Source organism: Platalea leucorodia (genome assembly GCF_965183815.1).
Source record: "Platalea leucorodia genome assembly, chromosome: 9".
NCBI lineage: Eukaryota > Metazoa > Chordata > Aves > Pelecaniformes > Threskiornithidae > Platalea > Platalea leucorodia.
Genome location: NC_138831.1, coordinates 28,506,343 through 28,520,849, shown reverse-complemented (window position 1 = coordinate 28,520,849; position 14,507 = coordinate 28,506,343). Strand labels below are relative to the sequence as shown.

General features: G+C 49.5%; 1 protein-coding gene across 1 annotated transcript in view; it reads right to left on the bottom strand.

Moving 5' to 3' along the window:
• Positions 1-252: 252 nt before the first annotated feature.
• CSNK1G1 (casein kinase 1 gamma 1) overlaps positions 253-14,507 on the bottom strand; it is a 107,630-nt gene continuing 93,375 nt past the window's right edge. The window contains 3 exon segments of the mRNA XM_082322524.1: positions 253-2,803; positions 8,264-8,370; positions 11,499-11,606. Coding sequence (XP_082178650.1) covers positions 2,749-2,803; positions 8,264-8,370; positions 11,499-11,606 — 270 coding nt within the window. The 3' untranslated portion in view covers positions 253-2,748.

Below are 14,507 nucleotides of genomic sequence, written 5' to 3'. Positions count from 1 at the left end.
GTCCTCCCCTACAAACACATCATCGTAGGATTAAAAGAACATCATATCTCCAGAGAGAAGCAGTAGTGGGTCACTGTGAAATAGCTTTCAAACCAACCCACTTAAAAACAAGGTAAGGAAAGTTTCTAAACAATCAAATACATTCACTTTAAAAAAAAAAAAAAAAAAAGAACATTTAAGAACAAAAACCGTTGAGATGGCCCCTCTTCCCCCCCGCCCTCCCTCACCCTGCAAACACTTACATATGCTGCAACTACAAGCTGCTCCTTGACTGGAGGCAGCGAGGAATGACCAAACACGGCAGGAGATGCAGAAGGAATCGAGTTCTGGTGACAGGCACTTAGTGGCGCTTGGGAGGGCAGCAACAGAAGCGTCTCAGGGCCTGGCTCCGTCTGCAGCGGGCAGGACCGCTCCCTGGGGAGCACCTGTGCCCCTTTCCCCCCCTCCCAAGATGCCAAACCATGGTTTCCTACAGCAGAGGGGAACGCCTGTGCCAGAGACACCGGGCTCCTGGGAGCCACTGGCAGCGGAGGAGTTTGGAAAAAGAAGGGTGGAACGTGGCCATGGTCCCTGTCCTCCCTCTGGCAGGAGGGGACGAGAGGGCGAAGCGCTTCGGCACATGCCTGCGGGAGGTGAGTGGTCCCCTTCCTGCCCCGGCCCATGGTACAGCTCGAGGAAAGCGCTTTGCAGAACAAGGAGGAGGGTGCACGTGAAGAGCTCCGTGCCTCCGAGCCACGCTCATTGGGATAAGGCATGGAGAGAACACAGCGGAGAAGAGCGAAGAGATGCCCTACGGGGATCCCAGCAAGGAAGCGAGGCTTTTCTGCCTTGGCACTGCACCAGCGTCTGCCTGCTTTAGGGATGCACAAAGAGCAAGCCCAGAAGCTCCCTGCCGAGGATGATCTCCTGCCCTCTAAGCCTGCTTCTACCCAGCTAGGGGAACCGAACTTCCTGTGAGTGCCGCTCCATGAACTCCAAGCTATGCAGATCATCATTAAAAAAAATAAAAGATAATGAGATCTAGTCTCTCCCTTTCCTCCCTTCATGCTCTCTGGGATTTTTGGGGTGAGCCAGGCCTGAGTTTATGACAAGCAAAGTCCCTCAAGTGAACAGTCCCAGCCTGGTCAGGTGTCACACATGGAAAGACAAAGTACAAGGAACCTATTCACAACCTTCCCAAAAGCTGCTTGAGTTCTCCCACAGCCCTGCCACATGTGCGGTAACCCCCGGGCAGCCTCGGCCTCCTCCGAGTTTGGAAAAGCTGCAGCAGGATGCAAGATTTTTTTCTTTTTCTTTTTTTTTTTTTTTTTTTTTTTTACATGTGTGCAAAGCACCCCAAGCCCTTTGCTAGCTATTGGTTTGGCTCAAAAGCGGTGCATGAGAACCGTGGCTTCTCCTGTGGGATGGGATGGCGTCCCATGCGCCCCAGGCCCACGCTCGTAGAGAGGACATGAAGGCTATTCCAGTCAAACCTATCTGACCATCTGGAGATGAAATCAGTGTTAAGGCAGTGAAGTGTCCTCTCCCCTGCTGGGGAAGCTTTGCTCCTGCTAATGTTTTCTCGCAGAAGGTACGTGTTCACAACCACCCTACCAGAGGGATGTGAGAAGGCTGCCCAGTTGCCCACACCAAGAAACGCCTATGCTTTGGAAAACAGCTGCCTCCCCGTTACCTTAGTCCATATCTACCTCTTAAGCCAGTGCAAACTCCTCCAGCCCAGCAAAGCTGACGCTGCTCCCTCCTGCCGGTGCCGGGCTACAGCCTTATGTCTCCTGGCCAGCTGGGTCAGGCACGGTGTAGGAAACCATGGTAGGGAAATTCACCGGCAGCTAGAAAGGATGACTGAAAATTCAAGTATGCTTTCCTCAGAGCATGGCCCAAGGCAGGCATTAGAAACCCCAGACTGGCACAAGGGTCACGCAGATGTCATCGACATCCCCACTCGAGGGCATTCTTTGCACCCCACCGTCTTCCCAGCTGAATGTCTGTCTGCGCTGGCACTGCATGGCCACGCAGAAATCCACAGATACAATGTGCATCTGTAAATGCTAAAAATAATAAAAAGTGCAACGACGTCAGCTTCTTTAAAACAATCCACATTGCTCTGTTACCATCAGAGGAGGGAGGTGTCAAGGGAGCCGGAAAAAAAACCTAACTGGAACAGTAGATTGCAAATTTCTCACAGCTTGCACGTTACAGTGTAACTGTTCCCAAGGAGCCGAAAAGGGAACCTGTCTCTTACTGCTGCAGCAGTCAGGCCCTTCTCCCACGCAACTCTCCTGCCCGCACTGCATCCTCCTGCCCTCTCTAGAGCCTACTGTATTTCTTTGCTTAATTAAGGAGGGAGGAGGACGGAGGAGCAGAGAGTGCAGGGGAGGGAGGGGAGGAAAGTGAGCAGGAACTAAGCACAGTCCTCAGGTTTGCGTGAACGATGCCTTCGCCGTAAACAATGGGAAGGAGGGTCAGCCAGCCAGCCCCCCTCCCAGGGCGACCAAGACCTGAGCCAGCCACAGTCCTGGTCCCAAAAGGAGCTTCAGGCTTGGAGTGAACAAGGGAGACCATTCAGCAGATCCACCCCAGAGTGGTTTGTTTTGGAACGTTTTCTTCTCTTTTTGGTTTAAAATGTCACTTTTTTTTTTCCTCTCTTCCTCCTATGCCTCCTCCTCCCCCCTAAAGAGAAGCCCCTTCCAGTGAGACAGGGCAGGAGTTGCAGGCGCCGTGGTTCCTGCAAGGCCCAGGAGGCACCGGTCACTTGTGACGCTGAGCCGTCTTCTTCCGTTTCCTCTTAAAGAAGCAGCAGCACCTGTGGCACAAAGGACAAGGCAAGTTAGCCCTGCGCCTGGCGCCCCAGGAAGGTCCCCTGCCACCCCGGGCTTCCCTCCGCTCAGCCGCATGCAATAGCACCTCTGTGCACCTGGCCCGAGGCCCAGACAGACCTGCCGTCCCGCGGGACAGTTGGCAAGGTCGGCAGATGCTGGTGGATGTTTGACACCACCAGCCTGGACTGGTAGACCAGCAAAGGTAAGTAGCCACACGCTGGGGTTCCCGCCACCCGAAGGCTGCGGGTGACAGTGGGGCGGCGCAGCCCCTGAGTGCCAGGAGCCTGGCTCTCTCTCCCTCCTGAGAGGCTTGACTAGGGCAGGAACACAAGGAGCCATCTGGGAAAGCAGTAAAACAAGGATCCAGATGCTCCGCTCCCTCTGTCCGAACCCCGGAGGAAGCGGACTGGGATGGCGAGCCCTGGCTGCTCTTCCCAGCTACGAGACACACGGTTTTCACCACCATTCACTAAAAAGACAAGTTCCAAAGAGATCTCAGCTCAGGGACCAGGTTTCTTTACTGAACCTTTCATGATAACCAGAGCTTCCACCTTGCATAAATCATTCAGTGCTGATATGCAGAACCCCTGCTTCTTCCCCCATCCGATGCGAGGGAGGTGCACAGAGCCCGGGGATTAGGAGAAGCAAGAAGGATGGAGAGTGGAGGCTGAGGTGGGGAGAAAAACGCCCATCGCAGCTGAACCGTGAAGAGCGGTGGTTTCACTTGTGGGATACACTGAAAGCAGTTGCCCAGGTTTTCTAGTCCTGCTGGCTTCCTACAGAATTACTTGGCGTTTAAGGCATATCTACCTTTCTATCCTCAGCCTACTGTCAGGAATCCTCTGCACAGAAGAAAGGTGTTTGTTCTGTGCGAGTTCTGCTCCTGATCTACGTGTCTTTCTCCTTCTGCCGTTACAGCCATCTCCAGAGAAGCCTGGGTGATGCTGAAAGACTACTTTTTCAGGCTGGTGGAAGGGGTGCCTGGCTAAGCAGCAAGAGCGGATGTGAGTATGCAAAGACCATTTTTTCCTACAAGCATCTTTTACCAACAGCCAGACAAAAAGCATTCAAAAACACTGTAACAACAACCCCAAATTATCTTCTGTTGGGTCCTTTGTGTCTCTGAAATACCGGCATTATGCTTCTATCCTCTCAGAGCTGGAGGAACAGATTCATTCTCACTCACACCCCAGAAGATGCTTGCCCCTGGATGCACAAGCCTTACTACGGGGTGCAAAAGCAATGGGTGACCACCCTGTGAGCCAAGCCTGCCAGCACAGATCGCCTGCTGGGGAGACCAAAATCCCTTACAACATGGAGAACTCAAACAGCCACAGCAAGAGGAGGGCCGCCTCCCACTGCACATTCCTCTGGCCTACAACGGACTAATGGCCAGGGGAAGTTTAACGTCCACGGTATGTCTTTAGGTTCCTAAACAGGCCCAGTCTGGAGGTGAGCCAAGAGAAAATGCAAAGCACTTGTTCTTGCAGGAGCACGGACTTAGAGCGACCTGTGATGACTCCATCACTACCCACCTAGCCTGATGTCTGTGGCATGCAGTCTGAAGCACCACCCAACCCAGCCTCCTGCGCATGGCTGGCACTCTCACCCCCCCACCCCAGGACTGGTCTTGCATTTTATTGTCCTGGGCCACCTGCCACCCTCTCCTGCTTTAACCTGTCACTGTATTTTTCTCCCACAGCAGCCACCTTCCTTCATGACTTGGGCAATGGTGAGTAAGGGGGGGACGTTATGGGGAGAGAGGATGGAAAATGCACGAGTTATGATTTCGCATGCAGTGGGTAAGGGAAGAAGAGGGCTGAGCAGCACTCATTTCCTTGGGCACCAAACAAAGGGAGCTGACTGACTTCTGGCTGTTTTTCCTTGTGACTGTCTTTTTAGGCTGTTACTCAGAGGTCCAGGGAAGGGTTCAGGAAAGGAAGTCCTGGCAGTTCAGACAGGCAGAGGCAAAACACCAAAACAAAAGAATAAGGCAGGCTGACAATTACAGAACGTGATCTCTCTGCATGCAGACAATGCCCAAGAGAACAGCCCCAGACTACGACATACAGAGAAGCCAGAGATGCCAGAGGTATTGGAGGCAATGCCTATGGAGAGCAGGGCAGAGGCAGTCAGTCTCCCATCCAACAAGGACATTCCTCGCCACACACGGGCTTTGTCACCTCGCTCCATAGCAATTCCCACCCATCAGCTCTCCCCAGGACCTACAAACTCCTCATCCAAGTCTCCACTTGATCCTCCGCTTACTGGGTACATGGATTCCCCAAGGGGCAAGGGAGGGAGGGAACACCTCCATGGGACACCTTAGAGCAGGACACTACAGCTGCGGCTTCAAAACCCTGATAAAATCGTACATATGCCTGAGCTGGGCTTGGACCAATGCTAATCCCAACCCCTCTGGCCCCTTCTTTCCTGGAGAAGCCAGTTCACCTGCACCCTCAGCTGGCAGCTGCAGGGTTTTTGGAAAGGAGCCATCTCCCACCCACCCTCTCCAAGCAGGGGCTCTAGTTGGGGCTCTGTCACTGACAAGGACTCCATGGCCATGTCTTTCCATCCTCTCTAACGATACAGGAAACTCCCCAAGGAAGCAACTGGCCCCCTCCCCTTGATACCCAGCGCAGCGTTTTCCCTTCGTAATTGTCTGCGTGAGGAATTCCTGCAAGATGCTCGGCAAGCCTGGTCCCGACTCTGCCCAACTCCATTAGACATCATCTGCTCACGGACCTAACGGTTTGGGGGAGATGGTAAGCCGAATAGAAAAGGATTAAAATCCATCTTTTGCATCCATCAGTTCAGAGATCAGCCAAATTGCTTGGCCTAATGCGGCCGCTCAGACATAGCCCACACCGTCCCCAATATTGCCTGTGGTCCTCAGCATGGTCCTAAAATCAAAACAGCTCTGGGTTGGCTTTGACTTTGTGCCTTTTTAGGGTTTGGTCAGTTTGATTTTGCCAACCCCAGTCTAGTCTGGTCCGCTCCCCCTTGCATGTGGACTGGAGAGAGGGACTCACCACAAGTTGAGCATTTTCAGGCAGCTACAGAGAGTGTAGAGAAAAAACACAGAAAGGAAGAAAGAGCAATTAGTTCACAGAGGTGGGATGAAAGCATGTCACTGCAGCCATGCAAACATGCAGTGCAGATTGGCAGACACACACCATGCCTGCCCGCCGCCCGCCCCCAGCCCTCATACCACCTCTGCCCTTGCCATGGTGCTGCTGAGAACTGCCATGTTTTCCAGGGTCTTGAGGCCTCTGACAAACAACCCCTATCTTCCATGAAGGCACTGGCCCCATGAGGTTCTTCTCTAGGGCTGGGATCAGAAAGGGGCTCAAGGCCACCAGGAGAGGAATCTGCTCTTTTCCCCGGCAGCTCCAGCGGCAGAAGGGCCAGATCACGGATCTATGCCTGGGACCTACCCCTCAGCAAAACCCACGGCTGGGATCAGGAGCTTATCTCCAGCATACCCCAAAGCAGAAGCATTTGCACAGCTCCTCTGCCTGCCGGGAGTGCCAGGGAAAGACCTTTCTGCTATTGCATCTCATCTTGAAATACAGAGCCCCAGCTCCAGCTCCTTCTAAGCTCTTTCTGGCCCACTTTGCTGCAGAGCAGAATCCAAAACTCCTTTGCCCTCTGCGTATATCTGAGGGGATTTACGATCACAGATGCAAGGGAAGATGAAGCCAGCCCTCCCTGTGGCAAGAGGAATGAAGCGGACTACACTTGGGAATTACAGGATACCCCAAACCTGTCAGTGCAAAGCAGCCTGTGCTCTGCTTCCCAGCACCTCCAAAACCAATTTGGGACAACACAAACAAGGGCTGGAGGGAGACAGAACAGTTCCACACATCGTGAGACATGGCTTGGGCAGCATGGCCCTTGCACACTCCTTTTCACCTGTCTTGACATCTCCTGTGTACACGGGCATGGGGTCTGGTCTCTGGCCTCACTGAACAAGGCGCTGCAGAAACAGGCTGAAGGTGGTCCCGTCTTAAAAGCTGGCTCTTCCTTGCGTTGGGCTGTTGTATTGAGAACTGGTAAGCATGGCAATTTGCCCCATCCTTCCTAGAGGCAAGCCCAAGCCACATGCCTGGGAGGGACCCACTTCAGTCTGACCAAGACAGAGCCTGTGACACCAAACTGGTGGTCTCTGCAGGCCACACTACCCATATCTAAGAGGAATATTGCCCAATTCGCAAGTTGCACCTCAAGATCTCCCCCACCCCACCATACTTGATGAGGAGCCTGCATCAAAACCAAGGCTTGCTCCTTTGGTTGGGAGAAGAAAGTGTATCTGTTGCTCGGGTACGTTGCTGCCAGGATCACACCCAGGCCAGCTACCAGCGAGCAAGATCACGCACAAGTGCTTCCCGAGGGATAGAGGAATAGACAGCAGAAGACCTTCAGGACAGCCAGCGCTGGCTTCAGCCTGACGCATACCTAGGGACCTTCTCCATCAACACACCCGTTCTCACGCCTGCCAGTTCTCCACCTGCCCACAAGCCATTCCTAACAGAAGTTCCCACAAAGGCTGAGACAAACAATGTGAGACAAGCGACAACAGTGTCATCCAGTCAAATTATAACCAGGCAGTTGGGCAATGTCACAGCACCGACCAGTTTAAAAGCAGCCCTGGGGCCTATTTACCCCTCGCACGGGGATTGTCAGGATTACACTGTAACCTGCTAGGGTCCTGGTCTAGTTCAGAGGCAGCAAGAAAGTCCCATGTTGAGGATCATGCAAAAGGTGATATGATAGTGCCAGATGCAGCACATGTGCAAAGGAGGCCAGAATGGTCAAAGCAATAACTTTGTGCATCAGTTCTCACTCTTGACCACAAGCTACAGAGGAGAGGTCAGCTCAGAGGGAGCACGCTCTTCCCCACAAGCAGGAGGGCTGCTTCTGGTTTCTCTCACTCAGCTTCCATTGGGCTGGACCAAGAGAATTCACAGAGAGAACTATCCGTCCCTGCAAGAGTTACTTTAGCACCGTTCTGGATACCTGGCATCCACTTCTTGCAGCCAGAAATAAAGTGTTAACTTTCAGACCAACAATCTCTTCACTGAGCTGTGCTCAAGCTACTCCTACACTCTCAGCACGAGAGTACAGCACGTTCTCCTTTTGGAGCAGGGGACGCTCACTGGGATTCCTGAAATCAATTCACATTACTTTGGTACTTGTGCTACTGTCTATCTTGCAATACATGCTCTGAGTAAGAGTTACGTTCTCCAGCCATGACAAGTGTAAAAAGAAGCAGCAGCAGCAGCAGCACTGAAGGCACCATGCACAAAAGCAGCAATATGCAAGGAAAAGGGCATGGGACATGAGCATCGAGTACTTCACCACGGGTAAACATCCCCACTCGTTTCCCAGAAGGAGGATTAATGACCACACCAGTGGAAAGCCTGTTTGTAAAGCAAACGTACTTAGCTTCCTCCACCACTTCCACCTCCGCCTGCGCTGTTATTGGCGCGTTGGAGTGTGCCCCTGTTGGGTCATCCACGTTCAGCTCCCCGTTGGTCGAGCTAACCACCTGAAACACAAATGAACGCCCTGTTAACAAAGCCCCCTTGCACGTGATGTGTCTCCACCCGCCTGGATAAGGGATGCTGTGGGAATGGGAAATCTGCAGAATAACTTCCGTTTGCTCCTGTCTCTTTGCACCCTCTTGGCAGGCTGTCAGATTCCTTGGATGCCTTTGAATCGTGTGTCTGGTTTGGAGAGACCAGCTGGTTGATCCCAAGCAGAATAGCAGGCAGGGGACTGCGTCTGTGTTCACTAATTCACACTCCTGGGCCCAGCACAGGTCTCATGTCTTTGGGAGGCGTAGTCTTCAGTAGAGTGAAGACTAATTGACAGCCCTATATACACACACACAAACTGTATTATGTTGATTGTTTCATCCTGACACTTTTAAAGATGAGCGACTCAGTCCTGTTGCCTGCCAGAACCATGGGAAGAAGTCATGCCAGAGCCACCAGAGTCTTACTCCTTACACAGCCAGTTTCTGGAATTATGTCCTCACTTAAAAGCTATTGATACAGTCTCTCATCTCTTTTTGCTTCACAGCTGACATTATGGTTACTTCAGTATATCCATTATAGGGATGACCATCCAGATCCCCAGCTGCCAGCAGCTCTGCATTTGCCAAGAAAGCACATAATTTTCTGGATAATTCATCATTGCTCTATTGCCACAACAACAGCCAAAGAAGCCTGTATGGGACCAAAGTTTGGCTGGTCCTTCTGCACTCCATCTGAAAGTTAGGACAGGCTCCTACGCATTGCTGTGAACACCTGGAGCTGCTCCTGGGTCCAGAGCTGTAACGATGCATGGTTTCCCTCCTGCTCCACCTCTTCACCTTTCTAGAAGGTAAAAGGAGATATTTCCCATGGCGGGGGGGTCAAGGTGCTACCCAGTATTCCTGGTGGCTCTGGATGACCTAACCACCAGAGGTGAAGGGAAGGAAGCCATTGAAGCAGATGTCCCCTTACTATTAAGTGCATCTATCCACGTTTGTTTCAAATACTTAAGTTCTACCAGCAACTGCTGTTTCTGCAGATCAAGTCCCGTGGCCAGTCTCTGCCAAGACAGGTCAGGACTAGGCTTGGTTTTAAGAGCTCTCCTCGAGTGACAACCCCTTGGGTTCTTTTCACACCCCCCTTTCCAGACTCATCACACTGTAGGCCCACCCAGGTTCTCCAGACCCTCACCCTTCCCACAGAACTTTGCAAAATGCTAGCACTTAATCATGCTATTCCCAGTGATCTTCCCACACTTTCTCCAGTTACTTGTTAAATTTCATTTTACAAAAGGCTTTGATTTTCCTCCTCTTTTTTTACATGCCACCACTTCATTCTGCTCGGGCAAATTCAACCGTTGCCTTAAAGGAAATGGCTACTTGAAGCTACTGACCTCCCAAGGGTTCAGCATGAGCTGGTGCATCTGTTGAGAAACAATTTAAGCATTTGCAGCCCATCAGCCATGCACAGCAGATTTCCTGTTCTTGGCTGCAGATAAGCAGAATTATAATGCTTACGGTGACACATACAGGCTTGTAAACTGCTCAGGTAGGCAACCATTCTAGTCAAATTCAGACTAGGACTACCTTATTGCTGTAGCTACTCTGGCAGACCACTGTTCGCGGGGAGACACAGATCATGCTGCCTTTGTGCAAGGAAACTATTCCCCTTACATAAAAAAATATGAATAAAAACACCTACTCTTTACTTACTAAGTGCTGAATTCATAGAATCACAGAATGGTTTGGGTCGGAAAGGACCTTTACAGATCATCTAGTCCAACACCCCTGTTGTGGGCAGGGACATCTTTCACTAGATCAGGGTGCTCAAAGCCCCTTCCAACCTGACCTTGAACACTTCTCCAGTTTACTGTCTGCTCATGTCTGAGATCAAAGCTATACATATATTAGTTCCTCCTTATCTTTCAATTTCTCTGTTACTCAGAAAAATATCTTTAAATGAAGAAAGGAACATGGCTAATCAAGACAAAAAATCATTGAATCCAACCAAGTACCAGGAATAAGTAAAAATTTCAACCAAATCTGCATTTCATTTAGGGGCACCCTGCACTTCCCGTCTCCTCAGCTCAGCTCTGTCCCACTCCAGGCACTAATTCTTATTTCACCAGAGCCAATTTCCAAAGTGTGGTGTCTGGCACCAGAGCCAGCTCTTGCAGGCAAACCTTTGCCAAAGACTTCTCCTCGCCAGCAATATTGGACAGTTCTTGTTTGCTTGAATGACTCTTGCATGTTCTCTCTAGCACGTCCAGCCATCTTACTTTGGCAGTAGCGCAAGAAACTCCCTTAGCAAGCCTGAGTGACAACCACAGGCAGGTATGGTTTCATAAACAGAAGCAGTCTTTTCAGGAATTTAAAAATGTAGCTGTAGTGCCACCTTTAACGCTGTCTGGCACTGTCGCACATCCTCTGCTCACCCATCTTCCACAGTGCAATCACCCAGAGATCCAACTTGCAGCCACCATGCCCTTACACTTGTGCTGGTACTGGTCTGCCACTGGATCCAAAACTAAAATGCAAATGCACTGGGGAGCAAGAGAACAGGGTCATCACACCCTGTAACTGCAGTGACAGTTCAGCCTGTCTCCCCTCCATCCAAAGGGAGACAGCTGTACAGCCTGCTCGCACCAGCTGTACCCTGTGCATTTCTCCAGTCTGACACCCCTAGATTTCCATTAGGCAGGAGGAATTTGACCAGAACCTCACCTATCAAGCCTGAACTGGAACAGCTCAAGTATTTTCCTAACATTTGTGGGGTTTATATGCAACACACCCTATTTCAGCTGCTTCTTACTACCTAAGAGCATCCCCAAGATGGGGATAGTGGGGCGCTTTATAGACCAAACCTGCTAATATACACTCCTTTCTGTGTTCAGTTTGACAAATCTGAGTTCAAAATAGCTTTCAGAGGAAAAGCTTCATTGAAACGGTAACAGCAACAATGTTGGCCATTACAGCTTGAGTCCCACAAAACCATGGCTTGAACATTATGTACAAGACAGGACAAAACCGGCCTGTGAAATCACTCTCCTGACCATGATGTTACTGCAATTTGAGGAGAATTCAGGGGATTTAACACAAATTCTTGCATCAAGGCTGTACACATCAGGAGGAAGAGGTACCTGTACTGATCCTCCGTGCCGATCTGCAGCCAAATGAGATGTCAAGTACGAGGTATTCGTCTGCCGGCTTGGCTGGATCTCCCACTCCCCTCGGCGATCTGATGACGCCTGCTCACAAGTTCAGAAGCACGAGAGAAACAGAAGAGAGGGCAAAAGGTGAATGAGGGGAAGAAATAAAAGGGTGTTTGTTAGTGAGTTAGTTTATTTGCAAAAAAGCAAGGCATTTAAACTTTAAGCTGGGCTAAAATTTCTCTGTACCAAGTGCACCTCATACTTCACTTCAGCGGTGTCTGCAGTAACCCACTGCAGGAGTGCATTTCTTCTCTAGCTGCTAAATGAAGAGAAAGCTCAGATCTATTCAGGAAGTTATTTCTTTACACGGCTTCATTTCCATGGGTTTCAGCATAGAAATAAACACACCGACAGCACGTTTAACTACGTCTGTCAGGTCACACACACCAGAGCACTTGGCGTGACAGCCAGATAGGATACATAAGCCTGACCTCCCTAAAATACATACTTTTTAAACTCAGATTTGCAACATAAAACAAAGCCACATTTTATTTCACCAAAAGCCAGTTCCACACACTGATTCACCTGTACAGTGCAGAAGGAAACATCCACCACACCTGCTTGACTGGAGAGAGGGTTGGTGGCTTTTTAGTTTTCTGCAGAAAAGTAGATAAGAAACTTTTGCTAACAGTTTCTTCTTCATCCCCCACAGATGCAAACTTTAGGCAATTAAATGATTAGAATTTTGTTTTATTAGAAGAACTACTTTGCACTTGCATGTGAAGCTCCTCACAGGTCACCCAGCTTTGATGACAACACATCCAGCATTCACCTAAGACCCAGGAGGGTCTCAGAGCACCTAAACCCAGCTGAAGGAACTTTGCCTAAGACCGGGAAGTGTAAGACGAACAGGTAGGCCTGTATCTGAGTTGGCCTCAGGCCAACAGCAGAAGACGTAGTCAAGCCTGAAGTGACTGAAGGACACATTTAAAAGGTGTCTCCCTGGATGCTGCATAAAAAATTTAAGCAAATGTTTGAAAGCTGAAGCACAAATTTGAAAGAAGAGAAGGCAGAGCAGCAGAATCCACCCAGAATACAGGTACCTGGCAGGAGGGATGCTGAACAGAGACACCATGGACCTGGCCAGGAAACAAGAGGCTCAAGCGAATAGCCACCAGGTTATGAGCAGTGAAGCTGAAGGAGCTAACCAAAGAAAGGTGCGTAGCCCCTGTCTTTCCCCAGCACTACTTTGTGTTACTCCCTGCAACCATGGATGATTAGCCCAAGCCCTGGTCTGAGCAAGAGAGAAGCCAGAGGGCTCAGTGCCACTGTAAAAAAAAAAAAAAGAAAAGAAAAAAAGAAAAAGGAAAAAAAAGACCACAAGCAGCTCCATACAGGAGAAAGACTCCAGAAATCTTTGAATAAATTTCAACGCTAACTAGTAAATTGTCACTCAACTAGAACAGGAGCACATGCAAAGGGAAGCAGAATAAAAAAAGAAGTCTCCTGGCATTTTATAAAACATTCGCTATTGTTCCCTTTGCATGTGACCTCTGACTCCCTCCTGGAGTGACCCACAGTGCTGCTCCTCCTTCCATGAGGGCACCAAATCCAGTTCCTAGGTACTATTTCCCTAGAGGTGGTCTTGTCCAGGCTTGTCCTATTAAATCTTCTTATGACATGTTCTTCCCGTCAGTCTGAGATGCTGCTTACACTTTTTGTACTTGGTGACACACAAAGGAGAAGCACTTCCTTTGGAATATTTTTTTAATGGCTGCAAGTCACAAGATTTTGAACAACTGGAGAATTTAAATGCAGGTTTTAAAAGCTAGTAGAAGTGCTGCTTCTTCCAAAGCACTATGCTATCAGGTCGCTTGGCAAGCCCAGGTGATTAAGTAGTACCATGCTACATCAACATTAGGAGAAGCACCCTTCTGCCTAGCAGCCTGGAAGCAGGTTCTAGGAAAGGCTCTAGAAGGCACAAGAGCCAGATTTTTCTCTTGGCTCTACAGCCAAGTACGTGATCAACTGGTTCTGAAGTAGGTTTGAGCTGAGCCGCCCAAAACGCAACCCAAGCAGTGACACTGAGGAAGTGATGCCGGTGAAATTGGAGAGCATCAAATTCCCATTAACACTCATCACCTTCCTGCCAGCTACAAAACTGCAAGACAAGACTGGCACCTAAAGGCAGGGGGCAGGGCTCACCCATCTTTGATAGACAGTAAGTATCTGGACTTCCTAGAGGAAAAGGCTACGAGAAGGAGATCACTCTCTCATCAGTGTGTTTACTGGGAAACCAAATATTATAAAAGAGAATCTGCAGTTATTATACTGGGGAACAAAAATAAGACAGTTAAATCTGCAGATCAAGGCAGTCACTTGACCCAAACCCATGCCTCCAATTCACTGCTCTAGACGTTTATTTTTTCTGCTTTTTCCTTTAGAGAAATTGTTTGCTCAACACTTAAAAGGAACATCTCTTGGAAGAGAGTTGTTTATGTTTTGGCAAGAAGAAACTGATTTTCCCTGCATATTGGGAGTATTAAATTATTCAGCATCCTAAGTGATGGTTAGGTTAAAAAAAATGACAAAAGCTGCCATGCAATACAGCATCAAGACTACTTGATAGGCTGAGAAGAACAAGGACTGAAGACTGCCTGCATAATATTTTGGGAATAGGACAGATTTATTTGGGCTCCATACTATAATTTGTGAACTAACATGCTTGAAAATGAAGCCAGGCGTCATTGTCCATTAAAGGAAACAAGATGCCTCATATGTACACAGCGTTAAGGTCTGTTGTCGAAGCGGACAACTAGAGACTGCCACCCAAAAAATGGAAGTTAATGCATTAATCAGGCAATATATTAAAGCTGATTATTTTACTAGTACTCACAAACCAGTCCACACTAATCAGCATGCGTAAATACAGTACTGCACACGTGCTTCAAACATCCAGCTTCCTACAAGCAACACTTCTAATGAGGGGTATTCATC